The 16501-nt window shown below is 42.6% G+C and overlaps 1 protein-coding gene across 1 annotated transcript in view; it reads left to right on the forward strand.

Annotated features, from left to right (window-relative positions):
- Positions 1 to 14147, forward strand: part of LOC109424980 (uncharacterized) — a 28409-nt gene extending 14262 nt beyond the window's left edge. The window contains exons 3-7 of the mRNA XM_029861786.2: positions 10231 to 10899; positions 10979 to 12435; positions 12802 to 13170; positions 13229 to 13614; positions 13688 to 14147. Of these exons, the coding sequence (XP_029717646.2) occupies positions 10231 to 10899; positions 10979 to 12435; positions 12802 to 13170; positions 13229 to 13614; positions 13688 to 13735 (2929 nt within the window). The 3' untranslated portion in view covers positions 13736 to 14147. The remainder of the gene's footprint in view (positions 1 to 10230; positions 10900 to 10978; positions 12436 to 12801; positions 13171 to 13228; positions 13615 to 13687) is intronic.
- Positions 14148 to 16501: the final 2354 nt, after the last annotated feature.

A 16501-nucleotide genomic window follows, 5' to 3' on the forward strand; every position in this document is an offset into this window, starting at 1 on the left:
TAACTTTTTGATAAAAAAAATCACTACCCTTAAAAGAGAATTGCTATCAAAGTTGTGATTTCAGGTACACGCATCACAGACCTAATAGGTCAAGCTTCGACAGACATTTACGTCCGGAAACCTATACAAGCACCATTAAGTTCCAGCAAAACACGATGCATTGCCACCGCGGGTTAAAAATCCTTTCTTTTCGCAAGTTACTCATTCGCTGTGTACTTTCGTTTTAGGGTGCACACCAGCTGCGCGAGACGTCGCAGAACTCAAATTTCTTCTGCGTGAGCTTTGCTCATTTCTAGGAATGTGCTACACATCTGCGCTGACTGAGCTGCAAGTTGTAGGCTCTCGGCAGTACACACTGAGCCAACTCTTCCGATCACTGTTATATGTCAATCATATATTACTGCACTATTGGAATATCATATGAATCTAATCTAAGGTTGAAAATGGGAAGTGAGAGTTATATGCGACGCATGTGGTATGACTCTCACGTCGTCATGATACTGTTATATGTCATGCATTTTGCTTCTATCAAGCGGGCTGGGTGCGCCAATGTATATGCAACTCCAATAATATCCTTCACATTTTGAAAAAAAAAAAGTTTCCTCGGCTGGAGCGGGAATCGAACTCACAACGCCTAAATGACCGACGCCGCTAGCCGCACGACCACGAAGCTCAGTTACTGGAATTGCGGAATTCTGCAAAACGTGTTTCACTTTATCTGCCAATGTTGCTTTTCCACCCGGTCAAAGTTATATACACAGCTGATGTATCGATCGTGTTATGTGCATATAACTCCGATATGCGCAAGTGTCATTTAGTTTCATTAGAAGGTTTTTCAATCGGAACTGTTTATAATATGATGCGTATAACGATTCATTTGAAGTGAACGTGTCAGACTAGGGGTAAAATGTATGTGTAGCGTCTGATGAAATAGGCTCTTAGAATTATTTCACTGCAGAGTAGCGCAGCGCTGTGATGTGAGCCGTGTGTTGGACTGTACTTTCTCTTGCACTCACAGGCAACTGAACACGAGAATTACAAAAGGCCACCCTTATGAAGTAGCAAAACATAAAAATTTGGCTTTCATAAGCTCCGCATGCTTTTCATAATGGTCGTGTACACTTTCATTATCGTGATCTAAGATTTTTATGAATCACGAGCTGAAAATTCATAGTGCACTGCATGAACTGTTCCAGTTTCCAAAACTAAGAAACTAGGCACTCACCACTTCAAAAGTTTACCACTTGCCTTCATCTGCTCGTACAAATCAGTTCTTGTAAACAAACCTTACAAAGGCTTCTTCGTGGGCTTTTGTCGAATTCTCAGTAAGTTTTACTTTTGAGCAAAAGCATTTTTTTTTTATCAAGAGCAATAAAAATAATGCCGATGTTGATGCCGATTTGAATAGAGCTATTTTTCGTCAAACGCAATCGCTCATACGTCAAATAAACACGAGGATTACTTCATTATGCCAACTATCGATTATCATGCAGAGGTCTAAAAAAGTTGGAGGGGTTGTATACTAGACACGACCGCAAGTCTGACGTTGAATAACGTCCGTTTATGCATTAGTTTCGATTATTGAATGCTGTATTAACATTGATAAAGACTGTGATGTGAAATTTTGGTTTGGTTTAGTTTGATTGTAGACGGCAATTGGGTTTTTAAATTAAGAAAAATGTATTGATTTTTTGATTTTATACGAAAGAGCACTTTTTTCTGAACCACCATGATTTTTTTCAGATTTTTAGAACTTCATTTTGGTACCTAAAATCGATTTCGAAGAGATTTTTAAAAATCACCTTTTGACAGCTGGCCAACTGCTTGACAGCTCCGCCCAGTACAAAATGCAACGAGGGGTGATTCGACAAATCGCTCCCATACAAACTTCAAACAGATTTTTAAATAGGTTCCCGGGCACCAAAATTCATGAAAATTTGGATTTCGGCTAAGTTTTGCATGCAGATTCTGAATATGGAATTATCTCAACATCACTAAAGAAGCCAATTGATAGTGGAGTTTATTATTTATCATTATGTTCGATCCGATTCATTCCTTATGAACTTTGCCGTTCAATTTGAATAGGTCGTAAATTTGCTGGGATTCCTATACAGGTACGACCTATTCAAATTGAACGACAGAACTATTTAAACCTGTGTACTAGCCCAGCACTAGGTTTTCTTGGTTCACCATTTATGGGCAGCCCAGGTACTGGTAGGCGTAACTAGTTTCTCTTTCATTAAACTATGTTGTTGCTCTCGAAATACAGTGAGCAGGGCCGGATCTAAGGGGGGGCCGGGGGGGTGCCCGGGCCCCGGGCCCCCACATATTTGGGGCCCCCACAAAAACCTTTTTTGCTTGCTAACATAAGCTTTATTTTACATATTGGTCAAGTACTGTTCGAAAATAAGGAAAAACATTTTTGGTCATCTCTCAGAAGGGCCCCCACATTCGCTCGGGCCCCGGGCCCCCACAATCCTTAATCCGGGCCTGACAGTGAGTCAATTTGCATAATAATTTCAGCGGGCCAACTGTTGTTTGCTAGACCTTTGAATTTCTTTGGATGCTAACAGGTAATTATTTTGCGAAGAAAATTGATGCAGATTTCAAATCCTCTCGCACAATTTCTCTGCTTTTGCAGGTTTATATATAGAAATTTAGAATGGACGCGACAAAACTTGTTCCGCGTAGTAGTTGGTTTTAAAATGTTTCCATAAACGAATTTTTTAAAACCATTTAAAAATCTTTACCTATAACAGAATTGTCTTGGTAACCGTTCATTTTATAAGAGTTTAAACAGATGCAATCCAACAGATCATTCAAAAATGCAAATCATTAGGCTTTTGATAATTGGTGGACTGGAAGTACCAATATGTAATTATATAACTAAGAATTTCTAGATATCATACAGTTTTCTTCTAGATTGTGTGGCAAAAATGGGTATAGAAATGTTTAATTTTTGCGGACCAACACACATTAAAATTTGGCTGTGAAATATAAAGGATGTTACAACAATATAATATATTTCCACTATTCCGCTTGCAAAGTTTATGCTACGGTTTTAAGACTTAGTCGGTTTTGACATATTTGTGACCCGACGCGTCGTCTAAGAAAATTATTTGATTCACTCTTGTGAGGAACATTTATGGAGCCCTTAGAAAGGCTATTTAATTTTATTTGTTGTACAATAATCGTTCAATTGTTGCATCAGATGAAAATCGGTAGCTATGCCAACCAAATCCAGGACGGCATCGGTGGAGTTGATTCCACTGGGGGTTTTGCGATGGCGATGCTGCACAAACTCGGGGCAAAAGAAAGCCCTCGTTGTTGCCGCGCACCAGTTTGAACTGGCTGATTGCTCCACTGGCGCCGCGTACAACGATACGAAGGAGAGCGTAACAACCGACAACCACCGCGCTCGGCTTGCCAAAGCATACTGATAGAAAACGCAAACGGAGAAACTGGCTAGCTCTCCATCTATGTGATCCCCTCGACGGGTCAAGAAAGAATGATGGAAGATGAGAAGAAGCAGTTTGCTTTTATACGGCACAATGGCCTGGCTTCCCCTCTCGAACGTGATTGGTTAAATGTGAGGGGAGAAAAATTCAACGATGCCATACAAATTTATCTGCAATAATTTATTATAGCGAAGTATTAAAATATATTAAAATGATTATTATTAGCCATTTCCAAATCAGTATGTAGGCTTAGGATTGTTGGAGGCTAGTCCACCATGGCCACGCAGGCCATAGCGAGGCTAGCTCCGTCGATGCCTGTTTCTAAATTACAATGAAAATAAAACGCTAGACATCTTCCATCAAACTAGACGGCTGCCGACTGATACCTCAATCTGCAACCGCCACACTCTTTATTCCATTCAGGTATATACAATTCAACATTTTTCTTCTAAACTTCATACCTCTGCCATCTCTCCAACAATTGTACCTACCAACAATACTGCAGCCATTCACGTACCTGAAGGTTCGACGCTACCCGAGCGTTCAACGCTACCTAACTTCCAACACTCCTCCTTAGCGTCGCAACCTTCGAACCACGATCACCTCCTCCTGGATCGAAGCTCCTCCTCCTCCAACGCTTGGCAAGTGGCCCAACTCCGACGCTTGCACCAGCTCTACACCAGTTCTGAGCTCCGACCAGGTCCATCTCCGAGCTCCACCTTCATGTTGTCTTCCGGATCACTCCTCCTGTCGCCAACCTCTTCGTCCAGGTGCGACCACCGAGCTGCATCCGATCCAACTCAACAATCCTCGAGCTCCATCCGGTGACCAGCCAGCAGTCATCCAGTTGACCCGTATCGCCAACATTCCCATGGATCCTGTCCTCCGTTGCAGCCAATCCATCCGCCCAAGGATCCCGTGCGGCGACTCCGCGACTTATGCGGCCGATCCTTCTCCCGGTCGATACGTGCTGTGGAACACGCTCCTGGGCCCATAACCTGTTGGAGGCTAGTCCACCATGGCCACGCAGGCCATAGCGAGGCTAGCTCCGTCGATGCCTGTTTCTAAATTACAATGAAAATAAAACGCTAGACATCTTCCATCAAACTAGACGGCTGCCGACTGATACCTCAATCTGCAACCGCCACACTCTTTATTCCATTCAGGTATATACAATTCAACATTTTTCTTCTAAACTTCATACCTCTGCCATCTCTCCAACAATTGTACCTACCAACAATACTGCAGCCATTCACGTACCTGAAGGTTCGACGCTACCCGAGCGTTCAACGCTACCTAACTTCCAACAAGGATTAATCAATATTATAATGTTAATGGGCCCATATAGCCGAGGCTGTAAACGCACGGGTATTCATGGGTTCGATTCCCGGTCGGTCCAGGATCTTTTCGTAAAGGAAATTTCCTTGACTTCCTTGGGCATAGAGTATCTTCGTGCCTGCCACACGATATACACATGCAAAATGGTCATTGGCAGAGGAAGCTCTCAGTTAATAACTGTGGAGAGCTGAGAAGCAGGCTTTGTCTCAGTGAGGACGTTACGCCAAGAAGAGAGAGAGAGAGAGAGAATGTTTAGTAAAGATTGACAGTATAACAAAAGTCATGTATTTTCGACCAAAATTTCTAAAGATTACAGATATTTGAAATTCTAAAATTCTTATTGGAATTTGGCAACGCTGGTTAACATTTTCATTTTCCAGCAAACCTGTCATTTTTCAAAGTTGAAAAAATTTTAAGCAGATTTATTATGCGCGCATAAGTTTATGCTTTTGATCACCGTATCTTGAATTTAGAATAGATTCGACATCAAGCGGTTAAAATATTCCCATTTGTTGCCATGCCCATTCGCTACCGCACTGGGAAAATGCTAATAAGCCACCGCCGCTGCTGCTAGGTTGCTGGCGGTGCTTGTACCGCGTTCGGCGGTGCTCTCGAAGTAGGTTTTAAGATGTTTGAACTTGCGTTTCTTCAATTTCTAGTGGAATTCGAATCAACTCTTACGTGGAATTTAAAATTGTAGCCCTAATAAGGGCTGTTTAATTTTGATTTCACAAAACCAAACCGCGTTGCTGCCGTGTCGTCGGCGCCCATCCGCTTCCGAACTTGGGAAATGATAAATTATTCCACCACCGCCGCTGCTGCTCGGTTGTTGTCGGTGCGCCCGTCCGTTTACCGCGGTCGACAGCGTGAGAATGTGCTGTGAGATTGCTGAGCGAAAATGCAAACCGAGCTGTGCTCCTCCCCTCCGTCTGTGATCCGGTGAACGGCTCCGCTCGAGCTGCCGCGCGCGAAGACGCACCGCACCGACCACCGCGCTCGGCTTGCCAAAGAACACTAAAACGCAAACGGAGCAAACTGCACAGCTCTCTGCCAATGCGTTCCCCTCGAGGTGTTGATGAAGAATGAAGGAAGAGGGGAAGAAGAAATAACTTTTATACTGCCAGGCGCTCGACGGAAAAGTCCAAAACTGCGCTCGAACGTGATTGGCTGGATAAAACATGGGTTCACTTTTCCTAAATTTTCAATAGTTCGCTGTTGAAAATCAATAGTTGTTATTAATTGACATAATTGCTGGAAATATTTGCGTCTGATCGGTGCTAAAAATTTTAAAATTCGTTCATAAATGACTGAGTTATTAGCGTTCAAAAGCTGACCACTTTTCGTGACGCGGCCGATTTTTGGTTTTTCTGAAGTTACACCCCTATATGTTGCCGAAGGACGTTATTCAACGTCAAAATCATATTTTGCCTTATGAATTCCATTATGCTCATCATGGTATTCTAAAATCAGCTTATAGAATTTCATGAGGTAGCTTCATGAACTTCCGTAACGTCGATTATGGTTTTATAATGCAATACTATGGATTCCTGCGATTGATCTTGTTTCGTTTCCACATGTTTCATAATGAACAAATATAAAATTTTTAGGGAAAATTTATGGCGAATTTTCATAATGCATTTTCATGAGTTTCTTATGTCCATTTGCCTGAGTGTGCTTTCCTGCGCTCACCGTCGTGCGCGATGCGACAACGATGCCGAGCGCGTGCAGTTGGACCACGCAGAAGATAATTCTTTACACGCACTCTTTCTCATCATGCAGGCTGTTTGTAATGTGTATTTTTTTTATCTTCTCACTTAGCGCTCTGCTGAGGTGTATGCCATCTCTGCAAATGGGGCGACATGACGATGTTGAAATTGTAATGAATTTTATCGGAAAATAGTGCATTTTGCAGCGGTTTTTGATGAACGTTTTGCTGATGCAACTGAGGGGTATTCTGGATGTGAGGCCTGTGGTGCAACGACGACCGTGAGTGCATGCCGACGCATGGCGCATTTGAGACAAATTTATACCCTGCTGAGGTGCCCTCGCGATTTCCGCGGCGTCATGTACAACGAATGCGTAGTACTTTTTCAGTACCGATATATTAAATGAGGAAGCTACTGCAAAAACCACTATTTTTCGACCACAGTTTGTTTTGGATTGCCTAATAATGGTGGAAGAACAACCGAGAATCCACAACCAAAACAAAAACAAATAATGTAGTAGATACTACATCGAAATTTTCGAAACTAGTATCTAATACAATGTTCGAAAAATGGTTTTATTCATACCAAAGCTACTTCTTTGGGGTGGATCGTATTTCAAAGTAGTAACTACAAAGCGCGAGTAGTTACTACTTTTTATTCATACGGTTCATTGTTGATTATCACATACGTGATGTTCATCTGGCTAATATGCCTTTTCATGTAAACCATACCAAGTTGTGTACATAATTAACAAAAGTACGCCACAATACGTCGGCTTCGCTGACGACATTAGGCTATAGTGTCTATAGTGAATCGATCGAAGAAGTGGAGTTGACACTGCCCACTCGATCAAGGTTGTGGAGGCGTGGATCAGATCCAGGAAACTGGGTTGGCTCACCATAAAACTGAGGTGGTGGTTGGGAACAACCGAAAGTCGGAACAGCAAGCGGTGATCAGTGTAGGCAATTGCTTTATCACTTCGAAGCGCTCCATCAAACACTTGGGTGTGATGATCGATGATAAACTTACCTACGGTAGCCACGTTGACTACGCCTGCAAAAGAGGCTCCATAGCTATAACGGCACTGTCCCGGATGATGTCCAATAGCTCTGTGGTGTATGCCAGTAGGCGCAAGCTTATGGCTAGTGTCGCTACGTCCATACTAAGGTCTGGCGGCCCAGCTTGGGGCACGGCGCTAAGTACCAAAAGCTACCGTGGTATGCTACTGGAACGTACTTTCTAAAGGGCTAATTCCACTTGACTCAGATCCTTTCAGGCCATGGTAGCTTCCGACAGTATCTACATCGTTTCGGTCATGTGGTTACTCCCGAATGTCCTGTTTGTGATGGTTTAAAGGAAACGGCGGAACACGTTTTGTTCGTGTGCCCGCGTTTTCGAACAATGCGTGATCTTGTCCAGAGGATGTGTAAGGTTGTGTTTGGCTGGAATGCCGTTTCAACGGCTATTACCCACATCGTCTTGGAACTACCACGTATATGACATCCCTATTCCCACCCAATAGGATTGTTTGCAGCCAACATCAATTGGGTTCCCCCATTGACAATGCATTTGAGTTCCCTAAACATTGGTACAAGATGCGGGAATCGAAAACGTGACGTCATCGCACCCTGGTGGGAACTATAGAGGAGGTGGCTCGTAGACTCGGACAATGGCTAGTGCGCACGCTTGTATAGGTGGTCCAAGGGTCCGGAGTCGGCTACGTAGATCATATCGGTGCCCTGCGATCGAAATTGACCCTTACAGCGATTAAGTGTCCGCGGGGAGAACATCCTGATAGCGTTGCTGTCGTGGCGTCGGTCTACTGGGTTGGATCTTCCTTCTGTGTGCTGGCTGATAGGGCCTTATTTGCGGGAAGGTCAGATCGCTGTGCACGCGGTATCAGTTCTTGGTACTTGCTCTGCAATTGAAACAGGCGCGGTGTCGACCCTGCCTGCCAAAGGGATTGGTAAGGATCACTCGGGAAACTGGCTAAGCCTCTGCATGCTACCTTGGTAGACTCCACACTTTTTTGACTGAACGCCAAAAAAATGCTACTTGGTACAGTTTTTGGAAGTTTCGAGTACTATTAGGAGAATATAAGTAATTATCTTCATTTTGGTGCAGAAAGAATCAAAACCAACAGCAGGAGACCGGAAATATCTATATCGTTCAATGAAATTCAAATACCGCGGTGTAGAAATGCGTGGAATCACATCTCTTTCACGACTTTGGTATACGTGTGCAACCTTCACTATTCCGCAAACTTTTAGATAACACTACAATGTGAAAGTCTTTCAAACACCATTTTTTGATAGCATGCTTCTGAATTGAGATAGAAGCAGGTAAGTATAACTGAAAGTGAGTAACAGCACTGCTCGTTGCCTCCATTGTTGTGGTCTCTCGTGCTTTCGTTAACCACGATATTCAAGTGCCCTGCTCTTTGAAGTGCTGCTTCCACCTTTCGATAACCTCAAGAGGCCCGCGTCCTCGCATCCTTATTCCTTATCCTGCATATTTCGGCTCGTGGCTCGAAGCAACGGATGCGTTGAGCTTATGGTATGAAGCACTTCCGTGTTTCTGGGGACAGGCACAGGGAGCATCCATTTAGTACGTCACGCTAAAATTGGGAATTTTCGACCCCCCCCTCCCCCCTTCGTACGGGTTTTTCCTATACTTAATACATTGCTTGTCACACTTTCACAAACCCCCCCTCCCCCCTAGGACCGTGACGTACTTAATGGATGGCCCCACAGCATATTTCTTTGCACTCCGCTTCTTTTAGGTGGAGCTTCTGCTCTCGAAAGAGGCGGATTTGCTGTTTCACTTCTGTTAAAAATGTCCCACGTCTGGCGGGTTCTTTGCTGCAGCATTACTGCCGGTGCTGTTATCTTCTCCTCAAAAATCGGCCTGTCGTCGAACCATTCGTTTCGTCGATTCCATTCCACGTACCAAATGGTGCTGGCGGCTGCTTCGTTGATGGCTGCTTTTACTGTACTTCAGTAGTCCTCTCAGAAATTGATTTAAAAATATGTTTAGAGTTACACACTTCTTCTCCTAGGCGTTTTTTTACTTGAAGACCAACACAAAATCTTGCACACTACCTATAGGCTACTCGGTTCACTAGACTTGAACTCTTGTGAACTACAGATAAACATATACCTCGTTGTTTTCATATTTGATGAACTGGGGCATAGCTGTCCTTTATCCAAATGATCTTACAATTGCTTGTAATGTTTTTGTATAGGACATTTTTCATGAAATTTATTTCCCGTCACTTCTACATGCTTTCACAGCACACTTAACGCATTTACTGTTCGTTCAGGTTTCCGCTAGCACAATCGTTTCTTGTGGTTTAGAGACGATTGGGTTGTTGACAAGCACACATGCTCGAGGCAGCACACGCGCATTTGCCATTGTTATCAGGATCACTTTGCATGTATATATTGTGTGGCAGACATGAAGATACTCTATGCGAAACGAAGTCAAGGTAATTTCCTTTATGAACACATTCTGGGTCGAACGGGAATCGAATTCATTACCGCATTGGTCTTGGGCCCTAAGTGGTTACACAATGTTGAAATCACTACAAATGTTTACCTCTTTTTACGATGATGAATCTGACTTTAATGTTTTATCATTCAATTAGCAAAGCATTTTGTTATCAAGAAAAGTTAACTTTTTGTTTTCCTAATGCTAATTATCATCTACTGCTCTACTCTCCTTTCCAGAAATGCCAAAAATTGCGGAGCGGTGACGCATTGCATCCAAACCGTGTGGGAAAAGCAAAAGTACCCAGTTGATAACGATGAAATTTGCAACATCTGCCTAGACATGGTCAAGCAGGCACGCGATCAGCTCGAGAGCAACGAGACTCAAGCCGATCTGAAGGCCGTCTTTGAGGGATCGTGCAATTTGATCCCTATTAAGGTGGTACGGAAAGAGTGCAAAAAGATGGCCGACGATTTCATTCCGGAGCTGGTGGAGGCGTTGGCTTCGCAAATGAACCCGAACGTGGTGTGCAGCGTGGCAGGGCTCTGCAACAATGCGGCCATCGATAAGATGCTGGAGGAGATGCCAGCGGTGAAACCAAAGGATCAAGACGACTTGGATGAATCGTCTAGCGCGAGCGAGGAAACAGCAGATGAATTCAGCTGTGACAAGTGCAACAAAATTGCTGGTTTGATTACTAGTCGGTTCCACGCTACTGATCGCGATCAGGTGCTAGAAGGTTTCCTACGGTTCTGCGGACAAATGGGATCGTTCTCGGATGGATGTTCAAGCGTTGCTCTGACTTATTTCAATGAAATTTACGATCACATGTCAAAGGAATTCAATGCCAAGAACGTGTGTCACATGTCTGGAGCCTGTGCCAGCAGATTCCATCAACATGAAGAGAGGTAAGTTTCTGAGCATTCAGGACCTAGCACAGTGACTGACAGTAGAGAAGTACTAAGTTATTTTTGTTTTAATTTTTAGCCAGGAAATCGAAATCCGCCCTATGGGTGGAGTTGGCATCATCAAGGTTGAAAGTGAGCAAATGGGCGATGATATTCCGTGCAAGCTGTGCGAGCAGTTGGTCGACCATCTGCGAGATTTGCTGATTGCGAACACCACAGAGCTTGAATTCAAACAGGTGTTGGAAGGACTCTGCAAACAAACCAAAGCCTTCAGTGAAGAATGTTTAAATCTAGTCGATCAGTATTACGAGGAAATCTACAGCACCCTGGTGCATAACTTGGATAGTAACAGTGCATGCTTCATGATTGGCGTTTGTCCGAAAGGACTGAACAAAGCGCTGGACGGCCCAATCATGCCGATTGTTCCGATGAGAGTCGCTATTATCCACGAACAAAGCAGTGCTCCACGGACGCCGCCGAAGAAATTACTCGGCGAGAACGAGCCTAAATTATCGGCAGTTGAAATCCAGCAAGCTCAATTACCAATTGACCGACTAATGGGTGCCCCGTTGTCCATGAATTTGGTTGAAAACGGAAAGTTCTGCACGCTCTGTGAATATTTCATGCACTTTGTTCAGGAAGCTTTGAGCGAACCGGCAAACGAAGATGAGATCAAGAATGTGGTTGGAACAACTTGCGAAAAGCTTCCGAAGGCAATCCGTAGCGAGTGTCATAGCTTTGTCGACCTCTACGGCGATGCGGTCATTGCATTGTTGATTCAGTCAATGGATCCTCGGGAGATCTGTCCCCAACTTCATATGTGCCCAGCCGCTCGGGAGGACATTGAAATTTTCGCTCCTGCTCAAATAGATGTCACCATTGACGCGAACGCTGGTAAGGACAAACCAACATGCCCGTTGTGTCTGTTTGCTGTTACGCAGCTGGAAGAAACCATCAAGAATGATCGCACCAAGGAAAACATCAAACAAGCTTTGAGCAAACTCTGCTCGCATCTGTCCCCGAAACTGAAAATGGAGTGCACCGACTTTGTCGATACCTACTCTGCTGAACTCGTCGAAATGCTGGTATCCGATTTTACTCCGCAGGAGATTTGCGTCTATCTGAAGCTGTGTGTGGATCAACGTCCGGATTTGAGCCTCCTCAACATGGAGTTCGATCACGATTTCCGTCAACAACAGCGCACCCATTACGATATTGAAACGAACGAAATCGCTGATAATACTGTAAACGGACAAATTACCGTTGATCATCAGGCCACCATCGCTTCACCCGAATGCCTTGTTTGCCAGGAAATGGTGAAGGAAGTGGAGAAACGTGTGAAAAACAAGAAGAGCAAAGAACAGATCAAGGAAGCTTTGGAACATGCCTGTGATCGGCTGAAAAAGTACAAAACCAAATGCGAACGTTACATCGATCAGCACAGCGATCAAATCATTGATTTGCTCATGAAGCAATTGTCCCCGAAAGAGATTTGCCATTCGCTAGGATTCTGCATTGCAAAGGAATTCGATGAATGTAAGTATCGTGGGTCAGTGATGCCTTAATTCAGCGAGATCTACGCAGGGAGGCCACCTAATTGGAAATGAAAAATCGCCGGGAAAAAACTCGAAAATTCTTGTTAGTCACCATGGGTTTTCATCTTATTATCCATGGTTTTCATCTTATGATCCTGCGAATCACTGTTATAATTTATGCAATTATCTATTGATAATAGAATTTAGGATAAATTATTGTAAATCTTTTATAAAATAGAAAAGACCAAGCAAGGAATCTACTTGTTCTTTAGTGGATTTTAACGTATACGTTTTCGTTACAATTTCTGGGAATAGAGTGGTCACCCTGATTGTGACTACTGTTCTTAAACTATATTTTTCGTTACAGTGGAAGTTGACGAAGCCCTTCTGGACTACGTTGTGGAACCTGGAGTCATGGTAGAACCACCAAAAGAGCTGTTCACGCCCGTGGAGGAAACAACGGTCCAAGGTCAACCACCCCAGTGCGCCATGTGTGAATTCGTGATGGTCAAGCTGGAGTCCGAACTGGCAGACAAGAAAACAGAAGAAGACATCGAGAACGCGGTTCGCTCCGTATGCTCCAAGCTTCCAAACACAGTGACCAAGCAGTGCGACCATCTTATTGATCAGTACGGAAAGTTCATCATCAAGTTCCTGGCCACGCTACCGCCGAAGGAGATTTGCACCAGGCTGGCACTTTGTGAGAAACAATTGGCTAAACTGGAAGAAAGTAACCGTATGTATTGAATTTTGTTTTTCATTACTCAATAATGCTAATTGATTTAATGTTTTAGTTGAAATAATTGAGTGCGCTGTTTGCCAAGGAGCCGTCAAGACGGTGGATGACATTTTGGGCAACAAAAAGATCGACTACGATATTGTCCAAGATGTGGAGAAAATTTGCAACACTGTCCCGGCCAAGTATTTCGAAAAATGCCGCAAAATGATCGAAGTGTACGGAGTGAGCATGGTTCGCCAGCTGCAAAAGTACGTCGAAAGAGAGCAAGTGTGCGTTAACATGGGAATGTGCAGCAATCCTACCGGATACGTAAAATTCGAGGATGAAGTTGCACAGGTCGACCATGTCGAGAAAAAAGAAGTGCATCTTGTTGGACTCGATGAGTGCACTTGGGGACCAGGGCATTGGTGTGCTACCGAAGAAAATGCCCAGAAGTGTAACGTTAGTATCGATTGCTCCATATTAATTAAACTGTACATATTACGCTAATTTATATCGTCTTTTTCTCCAACAGGCCAGCGAGTTCTGCGCAAAGAAGAAGCTTGGCAAGTGGCAGGACTGAACCGGTGTGAGCCAACACTATTGAATAACTAGTTATTAAGAGCAGGGAAGAGCTTTCCGATTGAAAACGATACCAAGAAGTGCTATAGTTTGATTTAGGCTGTCCTGTTTTATCTGTTTCTGGTCCTTCCTGTGTATGACGGACATTATTTAGTATCTCTTATCTACATTCTTTCTAGGTCAGAATAGGAAAAACCAAACGATTTATCAGCATTCTTTAATCTAAAAAAAGTGTTTAGAGGAGAACTGTTAGAAACGTACGAACCGGGTGATACGAGAAGTAAGTTTGAAATTGATTCAAAAGTGGGTTTGAAAATTATCCGGCTTTTCAATTAGGCTGTTAACATCATTAATTTGTACGTTTTTGTAAAAAGGAAGTGATTTTTAATAAATAGAAATTTATAATAATTGGACCCATTTGTGTTTATTTGAGTAGGATGACGGGTTCAAATAATATCACACTCAATACAACACAATTCTCGCTCTTACCAAGCCGTCATTTACTTTCTCATTTTTCTTGATTTTATTCGCTACGAGGATGACGAACCACGCTGCAATTATTTATCCTATAGCTTTGCAAAGAGAGACAGATTTTCCAAACACACCAAAACACAGCATTTGTTTACGAAATTTCAACATCAGTGCTCCTAAAAACATGAGCGGAGGTTGAAGTGGGCCGGTGGCTATACTCCATTGCACGGTGACGTCATCAAGAAATCGCTCTCTTTTTCTCCTACGGAGAATTAGAAAACAACAGGACTAACACCTGTCAAATTTGACAGATACTGGTCCTGTTGTTTTCAAACTCTCTGAAAGAGCGAAAGAGATAGAATTTCGCCGTGAGGTGGTCTATTGGCTCTGACGGCAGCAAAAATGCACTCACTCCAATGGGAAATCCCATTTGCATCTGTCATCGTGTGCGTGAAGAAATATAAACAAACGTGTTTTGTCTCGCCAGGCGGCAGCACTGCGGCGCCGTCAAGGCCTATCCTCTGATGTTAACACCTTTAGTTTAAGAGACAGGATCACAGCGGCTAGAGTTTATTTGTTTTTTGTTAACTAGGCTTATTGGAGCTTATGGCTGCTTCTAACTTCTGGAAGCTGTTATTGATTTCAGAAGTAGTAGTACACTGAGGATACTGTTCGTATGCTTTTCATAGTTTGCATCTTATGAATCAGTAATTTTTATTTTTTTCATCATTTCATAGTTCTCGTATGCTTTTCACACATTAAAAAGCGAAATCCATAAGACTTTTCGTATGAAAAATCTCATAAGAAGCATCGTATGAAAGTCATAAGATGTGTTATGAAACACCATTGCTAAAAAACAACAAAACCTTTTATTGGCTTCTAACCATTTCAACTTCCGAAGCGTCGATGGGCGAATGAGTAAAGCACGCACTCGCCAACCTTGACGTTCCTGATTCGATTCCAGGTTGCGATTTTTTTAAATTTGTGCAAAATATTTCATAAAAGTATGTATGATAGTCATACGAAATAATTTCAGATTTCATACGTTATCGGTATGGTTTTCATACGTGAGTGTTATGAAATTTATACAGTAACAGTTTGACAATAATAGTTGGTGCTTTGAATCCAAAATCATAGTTCATAACTATGATTTTCGCAAGAAATTCTTGTGGCAAAATATCATAGTTGATTCGTATGATTTTCGGAGTTGCAATATCCTCAGTGTAGGTAATGATTATATTCTGCTATATAGATGTATTGCATTCACTTTTGTTTACTTAGTTTATTGGGATGTAGACGCTTATGAGATGTTGTTACAACTACTACTACTACAACTACAGTAGATCTTCAAAGAAATCTGGACATGATCTCTATGGTTTGCTCATAAGAAGATAGGGTAATTCATGTATTTTAGACAGGCTGAGGACAAAGTTGCAAACATTGTCCCGTAAATTCCTTAGAAACCCATTGAATATTTTGCAAAGTTAATAATACGCTTATAATATGACTGTACTTTGCGTTCCTGGTGATAAAAACCTTAACGAAAGCATTTTAAGCTGAGCAAATCACAATTTCCAATCGCCTGTTAGAATTGCATTTTGGACACCGAATATATGTTTTGGACACCCACAGGTATATATAATTTGGACAGGGCAATTATCTCAATGTTTAGCTATGAATACTGCTAGATCATGGAAGTAGCATAAATTAACTAAAATTTTCTTGCAAATAATCACATTTCTTCGCTTAACAGGCATCTATTTTGATTGTTTTTGTTAAAATCGAGGAAATATCGCCAGACCCACATAATACGCCTCCAAGTATGCAATCGCACAGCACCCCCATGTAGTTCGTCAGATCACAGAGAAAAGACATCCAGGCTAGAACAAATTTCATTCGGAAAGTTGTGTAAGGATTTGAACCTTCACTTGAGTAAGGTTGCAAACCAATACACGATGACAACACTAACGCCACCAAACACCATATTGCCACAGTCAGTGGTGAATTGAAACATTTCAAGTGGTGAATTAAATTAGTATATGAAATTAACCGATTGCAGCGCCACGCTATTGCCACTTGTGTTGCCGATTTCAAATGGCCGTCAAATTCCTTACACAGTTTCGAAACTGTACTTGGATGTCTGTTCTCTGTGGTCAGATGACCAAAATATATTTACAGTAGAAAACTTGTAATGTATTTTGGACATCATCTAAGTGTTAAGTGTTCTAGATGAATGTTAAGAGTTTGGCTGCCTAATACTTCTTTATTGAACATTTTCCATTGCTCTAAGGCTTTT

Source organism: Aedes albopictus, chromosome 1 (genome assembly GCF_035046485.1).
Source record: "Aedes albopictus strain Foshan chromosome 1, AalbF5, whole genome shotgun sequence".
NCBI lineage: Eukaryota > Metazoa > Arthropoda > Insecta > Diptera > Culicidae > Aedes > Aedes albopictus.